The sequence below is a fragment of the Lipotes vexillifer genome, unplaced genomic scaffold, assembly GCF_000442215.2.
Source record: "Lipotes vexillifer unplaced genomic scaffold, Lipotes_vexillifer_v1.1 scaffold951, whole genome shotgun sequence".
Classification (NCBI taxonomy): domain Eukaryota; kingdom Metazoa; phylum Chordata; class Mammalia; order Artiodactyla; family Lipotidae; genus Lipotes; species Lipotes vexillifer.
Window position 1 is genome coordinate 1661703 of NW_006793664.1, and position 14459 is coordinate 1676161.

At 45.5% G+C, this 14459-nt stretch overlaps 1 protein-coding gene across 1 annotated transcript; it reads left to right on the top strand.

Moving 5' to 3' along the window:
• The first annotated feature begins 663 nt into the window (after positions 1-663).
• On the top strand, positions 664-4691 carry SLC25A4 (solute carrier family 25 member 4). Its single transcript, XM_007466523.1, has 4 exons — positions 664-851; positions 2135-2621; positions 3145-3285; positions 4190-4691. Exons 1-4 carry the CDS (start codon positions 741-743, stop codon positions 4345-4347), a joined length of 897 nt encoding a protein of 298 aa, XP_007466585.1. The 5' UTR covers positions 664-740; the 3' UTR covers positions 4348-4691.
• The last annotated feature ends 9768 nt before the right edge of the window (positions 4692-14459 follow it).

The following is a 14459-nucleotide window of genomic DNA, read 5'->3' on the forward strand; positions in this document are numbered from 1 at the left end:
GCGCCCGGCACAGAAACATTTGATAGCAGAATGAAGGACTGAACGATTGAATGGTGAGAAGAGGGGATTCAGCAGGTTGCCAAATTAGATGAAGCAACCATAGCATCAAGTGACGTTAGTGTATTTATTTTGGCGGATCTTATTTGTGAACGCACACAACTCTTTAGAGGCCCGCATTCAGGCAGGGAGCTCTGGTAAGGGACACAGTTACAAGGAATTAGAAGAAAAAGTAGCATTTCAGGCCTTGGCCAGGGGCGGGTCGCGTGCAGGCCCGAGGCTAAAGCGAGCTGGGCTGGAGGCTGCAGGTCCTGTGTCTGCGTCCAGGTAAGGCCCGGGACTAAGCCTCCTTGTGCTATAAATACAGCGGCCCACATGCTGCACAGACACGGTGTTCCCTCTGCTCGCGGGACAGATAACATGAATTCGCCCTTTAAACGTCCCAAGTAAAGGCACAGTCCCCGGCCCACTCCTGCCTCCCGGAAGCGCCTTTGCCCCTTTTGCCCTCTGCAGAGGAGGGGGCCGACAGGGGTGGGGGTAGGGGGTTCCGCGCACCTGTCCAGCCAATGCGCGGGGCGCGCACGGCCCCGGGGTCCCTACTCCTCTCGCGAGAGGCTGGGCGGGGCATATAAGGCCGGCTGCCGGCGGGGCGGGCACGACCGGAGAGCCGGGGACTCTGTGCCTGGCCAGGCGAAGAGAGCGAGAGCGCGGCTCCCGGAGGCTGTGTGCGCCCGGCTGTCACCATGAGCGACCAGGCTTTGAGCTTCTTGAAGGACTTCCTGGCTGGCGGCGTCGCCGCTGCCATCTCCAAGACCGCGGTTGCCCCCATCGAGAGGGTCAAATTGCTGCTGCAGGTGAAGACCGAGCGGGCGCGAGCGCGGCGAGCTGGGCGCGGGGCGGGGCACGCGGAGCCCGGGGGAGCTGCGGGGCGAGGGGAAGCGGGGCGCCGCCGAAAATCCGCTGTAGGCCTGGGCCCGGCGCGCGGCCTGCGAGAAGGGGAAGGTGCCCTCTGCTCAGAGACAGGTCCAGCGTCAGTCAGTAGCAGGTTCCCGGTGTCGGGTGGCGCCCGGCGTGCGGGTGTCTATATATGGAAACCCACCCGGAGTAGGTTGCAGCCAGCCAGATCCTGCTCGGGGACAGCGCGGGCACTCAGGCTTCTTGGGTCGGCCTCACCTCTTGATTTTCAAAGTCCCTTGCATCCTCTTACCTGCATCCACCTTTTACAATAAAAACATCAAAATAATTATTACTCGAGATTATTACGATGTCCCATGCGCTGTGCTATAGGCTGACATATCTATTATTCATTCATCTTTGTATGACCTCTTTAAGGTAGGTATTATTTTTCCCCATTTTGCACATAAAGAGATTTTGAGAGACTAAGAAACAATTTTCAGAATAAACTTAGATCGCTTTACTCATCCTTTCCCCAAATCTTTTCCTCCCCAGCCTGGTCTCTGAATGGTTTGTTCTCATCATCCCATGTATCCTTTTTTTTTTCACTTGCCCAAAAGGCAAGGGCCCCTCCAATGAGGAACTGGGCGTTTTCAATTTGGGAGTCAAGATGATCAGTAACAAGAAAAACCCCAACGAATTGCCCGCGGCAACAAACCCCTCAATAATTAATTACTTGGATAATCCTCTTGAAAATTTCAGGCTTGAATGCCTAGTGGATTCCTTCTCCTGCTGTTAGAACATCTACTACTCAGAGATCCTGGTCTCCAGGGAGACTAGAGAGAGACTGAGGAATTCTCATCTCCTGCCCAATCATGTCTGTCAAATCAGAGCAGGTGTCCTTTGGGGCAAGGATCTTTAATCATTTCTATCTCCCAGTAAGCCCCTAGTATAGTTCTGGCACCTAGGGAAAAATGCAACAAATAAATGACTCCCTTTATGTAATCAAATCGTCCTTTCTGTTTATTTGGAGCAGAAACTTTTCTCTCAAATGCCCTGATAATTGAGGCAAAATTGGGTTTGGGGGGCGCATTATCCAAGTAGCTAACACATTTACTCAGTATTCATTTGATTTCCCCATCCTTTTTAAACAAGGAAATTCAGGAAGTGCAAACCTTGTTCTCCTGTCGTCTTTCCTTCCCTTTGCCCGGCCTGTCCTCCACCACCCTCCTCCCCTCCACAGGTCCAGCATGCCAGCCAACAGATCAGTGCTGAGAAGCAATACAAAGGGATCATTGATTGCGTGGTGAGAATCCCCAAGGAGCAAGGCGTTCTCTCCTTCTGGAGGGGTAACCTGGCCAACGTGATCCGTTACTTCCCCACCCAAGCTCTCAACTTCGCCTTCAAGGACAAGTACAAGCAGATCTTCCTGGGGGGCGTGGACAGGCATAAGCAGTTCTGGCGCTACTTTGCCGGTAACCTGGCTTCCGGTGGGGCAGCTGGGGCCACCTCTCTCTGCTTTGTCTACCCGCTGGACTTTGCTAGGACCAGATTGGCCGCCGACGTGGGCAAGGGTGCTGCCCAGCGTGAGTTCACTGGTCTGGGCAACTGTCTCACCAAGATCTTCAAGTCTGATGGCCTGAGGGGTCTCTACCAGGGTTTCAACGTCTCTGTCCAGGGCATCATTATCTACAGAGCCGCCTACTTTGGAGTCTATGACACGGCCAAGGGTGAGAGAAGGGCATCAGGGGGTGCAGAGCGGGAAGGAGGGTGTGTGCAGAGAGGATCCTGAGGGATCTCTAACTGATAAAGGACTTTGTATTTGTTGATCTTGTTTGTCCCTTGCCCTGGCCTAAACTGAGCCTTCTCAGTGAGGAGGTGTTGAGGCGTGGATCAATAGCTGGGGGATTCTCCTTGTCCTCTACTGAAATAAACTGGCCTTGAGTTATTCAGCGGGGATGGATGAAGGGGGAGCCCAGCTCCCTCTATCAGTTACCAAGTTTAACTTGGAGCCACTTCAACATGCCCTGTGCACTGGGCACAGCTCTGGCTTTGAGGATCCGGGGAGTGTGCCACCAGCTTTTGTTGGCTGCCTGGTTACTCATGAGGCACCCCACGAAGGGCGGACTCTTCTGGAAGGGTAGGGCATGGAGTTGGAGGTGTGGTGGCCTGTTCTCCATCCCCACCTGCTTTATGCTCAGCTGCTCAGAGGAATCATGTCATGGTCATTTGGTTTCTTGGCTCTGCCCACAGGGATGTTGCCTGACCCCAAGAATGTGCACATTATCGTGAGCTGGATGATTGCCCAGACTGTGACGGCGGTCGCAGGGCTGGTGTCCTACCCCTTTGACACTGTCCGCCGTAGGATGATGATGCAGTCTGGTCGGAAAGGGGGTAAGCCTGAGACCTATAAGAATCTTGTTTTTCTGCTCAAGGAGAATACTAGTCAGTGCTCGTTACAGCCTTCACTATTCTAAGTTGTTAAAATTGTGCTAAGAATTTAGGAAAGAAAGATGATAATGAGTCCTCCCCGACATTCTCAACTATTCCTTTAAAAAAAGATTTTTTATTTTTATCAAAGAAATGATAACACCAAAAACGGGATGTTTAGAAGTGAACTTAACTAGGTGTCTAGCATCGTAGAGGCCTTAGGCCCTTTTCCCTTAGAGCCTGGGCGCAGAAACAAGGGGAAAGAATTGAAGTGGTCAGCTAGTTTATTTAAAAACACTTCTTGTCTTATCTAGTTATTACAAGTACTGTTGGGGAGGGTGATTTAGCTGGGGGAGAGATGGCCTGAAGCAGTCTGTTGCGATAGGAAAAGTTTTGGCTTCCATAGGTTGAAACATATGAAATTGCCATGTTTACAGTAAAAAAACATTGAATGTTGGCAGTTTCTTAGGGTTCAACCTAATAATTGCATCTCTTATTTTAACCTTAGGCAGTGTAATCTGAGATTAGGCCTCAGTTTTCTCATCCATAACAAAGGGGACCACCCAGCTTAATACCTCCGCTTCACCCAGCTCCCTTCCTATTTCTCTGTTTGACTTCTGTGAATTAGCTGGTTCATCACCCCAGTTCTTCAGTTGCTCTTGAGTTGAGCTGAAGTAGGAATCACCAGAGACCCCCCCCCCCAGCAGTTATGCAGGGGGAGGGGACATCCCGTTGAATGTGCATAGAGCTGGGCGGAAGGCTCAAAGTGACCTTTATAACACTGATGACTATGTGGGCAGATGTCTTTTGGAGGAAAAGTCTCTTTCCCCCAGACTTATGGAGCCCTTACCAACATTTGTTTCCACAGCGGATATTATGTACTCTGGGACAGTGGACTGCTGGAGGAAGATTGCAAAAGACGAAGGACCCAAGGCTTTCTTCAAAGGCGCCTGGTCCAATGTGTTGAGAGGCATGGGCGGTGCTTTTGTATTGGTATTGTATGATGAGATCAAAAAATATGTCTGATGTAATTAAAACTCAAGTTCATTGGTTCCAGATCCATTGTGTGGTTTAATAGACTCTTCCTAGGGGAAGTAAAAAGAAAGATCTGGGATGAAACCAGATTGAAAGGAATACCTCAGGAAAAAAAAAAAAAAAAAGGCTTCATTGAGTATTCATTAAAACACAAATGTATTTTGTATTTATCTTACATTTAAATTCCCACAGCAAATAGAAAAGAACTTATCATATAATTAACTGAAGATACAATAATGAATAACTGAACGTGAAATGTCAGTAAAGGCCACTTAATGCATGCTATTTTACTGAATTCTTATTAACTGCCAAATGGATTAAAATCATAAGACCATCAATCTTATTTTCTAGCATGACTCATTTATAACTCTGGCCAAGCTTCTAAATGTCAGATATTATACTGTGTATCAATGTGAGCACCTACAGGGCTTAAAGTTCTGGTTTTCAAACTGAAATAGGTTATGCCGTCTCTCTTCACCTTACCTCCTACGATGCTGCCACAGTCTCTTAGTGGTGACACGGATCGTAGCTTCTATAATCTTACCTTATTTTACGCACTTTCATACTGTCTTCAGGAATTCTGAGGTTCCACTAAAAGCTTTAAATCACAGTTTCAAGAGCTTTGCATAATTAGGAAGTGATCTGTATTAGTGCCTTTAGAGAATTGTGATACTTGGAATTTTATGACAGGTAGACAGTATTCACTGAAAATCGGTTAGCAAGCTGGTATTTAATGCCTACTAAGTCCTGTGGAAGATACAAAAAGGCAGGAGCCTATTCTGAAAAAAGCTTAAGTGGGGTTAGGAGAGAGGAGTGACATGGCATCGTTAGATAATGTAATGTTTAATACAGTGAATCCTGGCTGAGTAGGGACTAGAAGCCGGGAGATGAACTGGGTCGGGGGTGGTGGTGGTAGAAGGTGGGCCTTGAAAGAAAATAACTAGATGTAAATACGTGGGTATAGAAAGTATCTGCCAGCACTTCTTTTCTGCAACAATTTATCAAGACCTAGAGGAAAAGGCAGTTTTGGATTTGACTCTCATAAACCTGTTTGCGAGAGGAAAGTAAGCATTATTGGTCCAGAAGAACACGCAGTTCATATGGTCCTTGCTTGCTGGGCGTGACCTGGAGGAAACGAGTCCCTACCTGCTGGCGAAGCCTGGAGGGCAGGCACGTGTCTTTTATGGTTCACCTGACAGGTGGTTGAAGAGCATCTCGGTACCCTCTGTGTTTTTGTTTGTGTTTTTGTTTTTGGCTGCAGGACCTTAGTTCCCTGACAAGGGATTGAAGACAGGCCGTGGCAGTGAAAGCGTAGTGTCCTGACCACTGGGCCGCCAGGGAAGTCCTGGTACCCTCTGTTCCTTACCCTTCCTCCCAATCTCTTCTCCTTACTCCCGCCTCCCCAGTAAAAAATCGGCTGCCTCGTTTCACGCTAGTAACTGAGGTCTGTGTTTGGCCACCTCCAAGGTTACATCCTTCCTAATCTAGCAGTTGTCTCTGCCGCTGGAAAAGGCCAGAGAGCTAAAAAGAAAGTCTCTTAAGGCCATCTCGAGGCCAGGCCACAAACGCTGGTCGTTAGGCACCTGCTGGATACCTTGTCCTCACTGGCTTTCCAATGCTAAGGATGATAGAAACGGCCCAAGTTCTGTTGCTGATGGAGAGAAAAGAAAAGCAGGGCAGGCTAGGAGGACAAATACTTTTGTGAAGTATATCTCAAAGTAAGGCCAGCCCTTTGAGTATTTTCAAGCCTAAGACTTAGCCGGGGGTGCGGGATGTTGGGTATGAGAAGCAGGCGGGCCGTGTGAGCAGTGAGTGAACAGCGGGCCCCCCCTGGCAGGAGCGGGAAGTGGAGAAGCGGACTGGACATTTATTAGTGTCACTATCCCTCTTCTGCACGTGACCCAGACGTTGGCCTCCCCCATCCCCGTGTTATCCCTGAGGCATCGGGAGCGGAGATTTGTGTAAGGAGCCTGTGGAATCCGTCCTCAGCCCAGCTCCTGAGCGCACCCAGAACCCCCAGACCCCTCAGCCTCTGACAGGCAGTACCTCCGCTTACCGTCCTAGCTCTGCAGTCTTCTCACCGTGCAGAGCTGTCAGGCTTGAAGGTCTGGAGGGTTGAGAAGTGTTTAAAGTAACAGCTGGGAATGGAGTGTCCCGCCCCCAGGGATTCCTCACTAGCCCTCTTTCCTGCAAAGCTCTCTCCCTAAATGCACCCCTTCTGTTACTAGCACCCCCAATAAGCCCTTTTCATTTTTTATGGATATTCTCCCTAAAAGCCTCACCTATGGCTATCTTCTGTCTTTTTAGCCACCTTATTTTGTATTTTGACTGTATGGGAAAAAGTATGGAGGCTGACAGAAGAAGGCAGCTCGTAAGGGTAACTGACAGAAAGCTCGCCTCCATGGTTTGTGTTTAAACCTCAATTAACTGAATAATGGCTTCCATTCTGTTTTACTTTGTGTAGAATATGGACCGTAAACTGTGCTGAGGCAAAACTGAAAAACACCTACAGCGTGCAACGCAAACTCAGGACAGTAATCATCTTTTTCACTGCCTTGTGCCTGGGACATGGGTGTCTCAACCGCTGCGCCACCAGGGAAGCCCCCGGTTGGGTGGGATCTTGAACACGCAGAGGGTAGTAAGTGGACAACCACGTTGGGTCATGTATTGACCCCAATATAATGTTATGGATGAAAATTTATGGCTGCCTTAAATTCAAATTTCAAGTCCTTAAATACAATTTTACAAAATCTATCATGCCATAAATTCATTTTTCTGCTTCTCCTGAATGTCAGTTTTTATCAGTGCGTTGAAAAAGTACACTTGTTCCTCATTTGCAGATTCCATATTTGCAAATTAGACTCCTCTCTAAAATAAATTTCTAACCCCTGTGTGTTCATTCTTGGACATGAACAGAGCAATGAAAAACTTGCCTGACACATGTCTTCCCAGCTTAGGTCAAACTAGTCCATGACCTGCCTTCGTGTTTCCGCTCTGCTCCCACTCTGAAAACGGGGCCCTTCGTGACCTATTCAGTGCCATGTTTTTCACCTTTTTGTGCTTTCTGTTGGTGACTTCATTGTTTAAAATGGCCCCAAAGCGTAGTGATGAAGTGATGTCCAGGGTTCCTAAGTGTTGGAAGGCTGTGCTGTGCCTCATGGAGATCTGTGTGTTAGGTGAGCTTCCCTCAAGCCTGAGTGCTGCTGGCCGTGAGTTTAATGTTAATGGATCAACCATATATATTAAGTATGTGGCTTTAAACACAAACACACGTAAAACAAGGTTATGTATTGGTTGGTTGACAAAAACGTGACCAGAAGCTCAAAGGAACCTAACCTGTATTTCCCTTAGGAGCAGTGAACCAGTATTTGCTAATTCAGTGTTCCTGCTAACACTATAGGACATGACTATCACAAATAATGAGAATCTACTGTTTTATAATTGTTAATGTACAGTGTGTGTATTAAGGTTACCTATGTCTCATAAGACATTTTGTAGAATATAATCTTTCTGTATTCTATTCATTTTTAATTCTTGTAGCCCTTTACCAGAGCATCTTTAAACATTTTATTGTAGTTCAGTTTCCCTATTTCTTGCAGTTTCTTGCAAATATCGATGAGCCAAATATTACTGAGTGACACTCTATGGTCTCACATGTGCCTGGATGCTGTGGCAGATCCAAAAGCATGATGGGGTCTCTGCCCTCAAGGATTTTCTTTTGCTTTATTTGGGATGTAAAACACAGACTAAAGTCAATACCTGAGACCATATGACTTAAGTACCAAACCACATGATATATAATCTAAAGTCAATGCTTCCTAAGCTTTCTCTAGCTAAAAGCCTATTTTAGTAATCCAAATACGATGTGATAAAGGTGTGGATTAGAGTGATGGCAGTGAAAATGTGGAATGTGTTATATTTTGAAGAATGACAGGACATAATTCAGACACTGAAGAAAAATGTTAATCAACAAGAATGCTGAGCTTTAATGTTTGAGAAAAAAAATGACACTACCCTGATGGCAAAAGAAGTTAGGAGGCAGCACTTGGGAAAGGCAGTGACTTCAGTTTTGGATATAAGGATTCTGAAGTAACTGAAAACATCTAAAAGGGATCCTAAAAGTAAAGGACTATGAAAAGTAAAGGAAAGAAGACTAGATAGAAATTTGGAAACTATCTTAAATGTAGCACTTTTTGTAAACAGTCCTTAAGAATCAATAAAATGAGTAAGTATAAAAACAACAGAGAAGGGACTTCCCTGGTGGCGCAGTGGTTAAGAATCCTCCTGCCAATGCAAGGGACACGGGTTCTAGCTCTGGTCTGGCAAGATCCCACATGCCACAGAGCAACTAAGCCCGTGTGCCACAACTACTGAGCCTGCGTGCTGCAACTACTGAAGTCTGCGCGCCTAGAGCTCGTGCTCCGCAACAAGAGAAACCACAGCAATAAGAAGACCACGCACCGCAACGAAGAGTGGCCCCTGCTCGCCGCAACTAGAGAAAGCCCGCACGCAGCAACGAAGACCCAACACAGCCAAAAATCAATAAAATTAAAAACAAAAAACAACAACAGAGGAGATGCCCGAGATGGCCTTAAAGAAGAGTCACCACCATTAGGGGTTGGAGAGACAGGTGCTAGTCCAAGTCATCAGGCAAAACCCAGGGAAAGAATTGAGGTAACCCATGTGGTGTCCAAGTAAAGTAGAGGATTATTTCAAAGAGGGTCAATAATAGCAAATGCCCCAGAGAGGTCAGAAAAGAAGGAGGTAGAGAGAAAGCTCTTGGGATCTGGCAAGGAGGGAGCCATCAGTGACCTGAACAGATTCAGTATGGTGCTGATGAGGTAAGGCAGCATTTTTAAGAGGTTATGGAGGGAGTGGCGAGTGGGGCAGAAGGGGGACAACACATATTCACCCCACACACAGCTGAGCACACGCCAAAGCAGCAAGTCAGGCACTGGAGCCAAAGTTAATGCCAGACTGACCCAGTCCCTGTCACTGAGGAGGAGTCTTAACAGAGGAAAGAATGTAAATAAGTAACTGCAGTAACTTAGAGACTCCAAGTCCCACAACAGAGGGTTGGTAAGAGAAAAACCAAGTGATGGGTTATTGGGTGAATGTGGCAGGCCTGCAGTGAGATGTCAGAGGATTCAGAGTACACACCCTTGGGCTTCTGGAATCCAGTGGACCAGGGGAGACAGGTGGCAGCCAAGGTGGAAGGACCCGTGTGTACAAAGAAAGAATTCTCACACAGCATTCTCAATTTAGTACAAAGAAAGAAAAACAGGGTAGTAGCCAGAGGGTCGGTTAGACAAAGGGAATTTTTGCCCCCAAATTTGGAAGATGGGCTCATTTGAAGCCCAATGACTAAGAGGACAGAGAACGGTAAGAATAAAAGGAATGGTAAAGCATGGACACAATTGTTTTAGCTTATCCATCAGTCCTTTCATACCAGCATGTGAATACCTACACTGTGCTAGACCCAGAGAACATACAATTCCAGTAAAACATGATGTCTGCCCTTAGGGAATTTACAGTCTGGGGGGAGGCTGAGCTTAAGGAAGGCTGAAAGGGGTCTGTGGGCGTGATGAGAAGTGAGGCTAAATATTGAAGCGCTTAGTGGGCTCTTCTGAAGAACTTCCATTTTTCTACAACAGTCTCTCGAGAGCTGTTGAACTTTTAAAGCAAGGAAGTGACGTGATCAAGTTTCCGCTTCAGCACTTTGGCAGCAGCATGGAGAAGGGATTGGGGGCAAGGAGACAGCAGTGGAGGTGAGAAACGATTACCTGGAATCAAAGCGATAACAGCAGGACGACATGAGGACCTGCAGTGGGTTTAAAAGGGGTAGAGAATGAGCACGGGGGAAGAGGCTGGGGTTATTCCCGGGACTCAGTCACTGGTGGGAACCAGACGAACGGGGATCATGGCCACCACCACCCTCAACCCTGGGGGGCTGAGGCGGGGGATGAGAAAACGGGGCTGCTTCATCTGACAGCTGCCCAGACCCCTCCAGGCTCAAGACTAACACGACTCATTTGGCAGTTTCACTGTAACATCGAAGAATCCTCTCTCCAAGCAGAGTGTATTTATGATTCATAAAGGATTTCCATACTGGCAGACCAGGTAATGCCAACCAGTGGTCTCTCTGCAAACGACTAGAAAAAGGGTTCAACCTATTTAAAATAAAAATTTGCTTGAAGGCAGTGGGGAGCTAACAGGGCATGGGAAATTGGGGCCAAGATTTGGGGGAAGACATCCTGAGAAAAGAGTCTGGTGTTCGGGGTCCTTTTCCCCAGGAGGTGGGAGGTGTCTGAAAGTCATGGAAATGTGGCTGGAAGGCTGAGAACTAGAAAGCGATTCTGAGAGCCTCTCAGGGAGGGAAGCTCTGGGGGCCCTCCTGCAGCAGGAAGAGCGAACCGGAGACCGGCTGGCCCTGCAGTCACTGATGCCTGCCTTCAGTCCATCTCGTCCCTTTAGCTGGATATGAGCACCCCTGCTGCCGGCCAGAAGCAAAAGTGAATCTCGTCTGCAAGAAAATATCATCCAGAGCAAGGGTCAACAAACTTTTTCTCTGAAGGACAAGGTAGTAAATATTTCAGGCTGTGGCGGCCAGATGGTCTTTGACACAGCACAGTTCTGCCCTATTGCAAAAGCAGCCCTGGATAAGACAAATGAACCCAGCGTGGCGGTCCATAAAACTTCATGTACAGGCACTGAAATGTGAATTCCATATAATATTCACACTTCACAAAATATTCTTTTGACTTAAAAAACCATTTAAAAAGGTAAAAGCCACAAAAATGGGCTCTGGGCTGCTGAATTTGGCTAATGTGCTGTAAGTCGCTGAACCCTGATCTACAGCTTCTAGTTTTTCCTACAATTTTTCATATAAACTAAACCAAAACCACAAATATAACTTTAAAACATCCTATAAAAATATATTCTAAAGGGCCATGGTGTAAAAAGTGGAAATCAGAAGGGCAACTCAAAAATATTTTGAACTTGAAAATAAAAATACCATGTTATCAAAACTTGTGGGAAACAGCTAAAGCTATTGCTAAGAAGAAATTTATAGCCTTTGATGCATCTATTGGAAAAGAAGGGCTGAAAATCAGTGAACTATACATCCATTCCAAGAAGTTTAAAAAATAACAGCAAATTAAACCCAAAGAATAAAGCTGGAAGTAAATAACTAAAGTAATAGAGTTAATGAAAAAAGAGACAATCAACAGTGCCAAGGTGAACTGCATATTTAAGTGTGAAAGGCAAAACTTTTAGAAGATAACTGAGCAGCATTTTTTCATGTCCTCAGGTAAATGAAAATGTATAAAGCCCAACATTTTAAAAAGTACTAATCATGCAAGAAAAGACTGACAAACTGGACTAAACTAAAATTAAGAATTTCTGTTCAGAGACACCATTTATAGTGAAAAGGCAAGCCAGACTGGGAGAAAATTTTTGTAACATGACTCCACTGGGATTGATCATATCCAGAACACATAACTGCTCCTGTAACAAGAAAAAGACATCCAACCAACAGAAAAACAGGCCAAAAGCTTGAAAAGGTACCTTACAAAAGATATCCCAGGGCTTCCCTGGTGGCACAGTGGTTGAGAGTCCGCCTGCCAATGCAGGGGACATGGGTTCATGCCCCGGTTCAGGAAGATCCCACATGCCGCAGAGCGGCTGGGCCCGTGAGCCATGGCTGCTGAGCCTGCGCATCCGGAGCCTGTGCTCCGCAACGGGAGAGGCCACAACAGTGAGAGGCCCGCGTACCGCAAAAAAAAAAAAAAAAAGATATCCCAGGGGCCAATGTTCAATCTTATTAGCCAGAGAAATGCAGTTAAAAAAAAAAAAAAAAAAAAAAAAAGAAATCACAAGATAGGGACTTCCCCAGCGGTCCAGTGGTTGACTCTGCCTTCCAGTGCAGTGGGTGCGGGTTTGATCCCTGGTTGGGGAACTCAGATCCCACATACCGAGGGGTGTGGCCAAAAATTAAAAAAAAAAAAAGAAAAATTACAAGATACCATTACATACACACCCAGATGGTTAAACCTTAAAAACCGACACTAAATATGAGTGAGGATATGGAACTACAGGAACTAATACACTTCTGCAAGAGCGTAAGCTGGTACATTCACTCTGGGAAACTCTGGCACTGTCTATCAAATATGTAGACTGCACAGCAACTCCACTCCTAAGCACAGGCCCCACCAAAATGCATGCGCACGTCAAGGCACATCTACAGAAATCTTTGTATTGGCATTATTTATAATAGTCAAAACCTGGAAACCACTTGAAATGTCCATCAGCCACAGACTGGATAAATGGATCGTGGTATAGTCATACATTAGAATACTACACAGAAATGAGCACCGACGAATTACAGCCACAGGCGACAACGTGGAAGAATCTCAGAAACGTAAGTACATTCAGCAAAAGCACTGAGACACAAAAGAATATAATTCCATTCGTATGACATTCAAAAACGGGCAAAACCACACAATGGTGCTAAAAGTTAAGCCGGTGGTTACCTTCTGGCAGGCAGAGAGGATTGTAACAGGGCGGGATCCCCACGGGATCTCATGAGTTCGCCCCACAGGCCCACTGAATTCGGGAGGTGGTGGAAATCACAGCCCAAGAGGTGCAGACAAATGACTCGAGAGAAGTGGTCAATAAATTGATTCCAGACAGCACTGGACAAGACATAGAGAGGCTTGCCAGCCTATTTACCTGCTCCATGAAGACTTGTTAGAAAAGTAAAAATGCTGAAGAAGCCCACGTTTGAACTGGGAAAACTCATGGAGCTTCAAGGTGAAGGGAGCAATTCTGGACAAGCTTGGGGATGAGGGAGGTGAAAGAGCTGGTGGAGATGAACCACCAGTCCAAGAATCTGTTTAAAACTCAGACTCTGGGGCTTCCCTGGTGGCGCAGTGGTTGAGAATCCGCCTGCCAATGCAGGGGACATGGGTTTGAGCCCCGGTCTGGGAAGATCCCACATGCTGCAGAGCAGCTGGGCCCATGAGCCATGGCCGCTGAGCCTGCGTGTCCGGAGCCTGTGCTCCGCAATGAGAGGCCGCGACAGGGAGAGGCCCGCGTACCGCGAAAAAAAAAAAAAAATCTTTCATAGAATCTTATTAAAAAGGATGTAACATCAGTTTAACATTTGACAGATATGAAAATAACTCTCAATAAGAACCTTGTCTAGTAATTGTAGACCTTGGATTAGTATAATTTCTAGTTGCACGTGTAAATCTTCAAAATATATATCATAGGTACAAGTGAACCAAATGTAAAGTAGTGCTAGAGGATCCTTCACTTTTATGTTCTTGAAAATGAAAATAGTATACTTATGATTCCTTCATAAAAATACCCCTTAAACCATGACATCTTAGAAGTACCTTGACTTATATCAGAGAATATCACATTTTCAACTCCTGTCCCTCTATTTATACTTATCATATAAACGAATCATGACAACAGAATAGTAAATTCCACTTTGAAAAGATGAATATTGTTGCTCTTCCTGACTTTTACTTCAAGTTGAACCCGTTGTCAGAAATACTTAGATGAACCACCCCTGTTAACGTAGTAAAAACTAAAGGCATTATATTAGTATCTAAAATCAAAATACAAAGAAAAAAAAATTAATGATCAAAAATAAAAGTACAGCCTTATCTATAAAATTATAATTGTATCCTGACATATGGTAGCAAAGACCACACAAAATGTATTCAGAGACTAATGCTATTACATAAAAGGTTTCATACTTTTTTTTCTCTAACAACTTAAAAATCAATTTAAAAAAATTGGCTAACTCACTACTGAGCAGATATTCAAATGCTGAATTTTAAATTCAACATTATCATCGCTCCTTAAAGATAGGTTGTTATACAAACACTAAAAGTGCAATAAGTTAAAAAACAAAACAAAAACCTTGGTTTAGTATAGCTAAAATTTATATATAAAGCAGAGCACTAAGTGATGGAAAAATCTGTTCACCAGAACAGAATATCAAATAACAGCCAAGGAACATTATAAGCTCAAAGAAAGCAGCAGAAAAATCTCAGTCAGGTTGTGTTCACACAAATTTTTTAACCCCATTC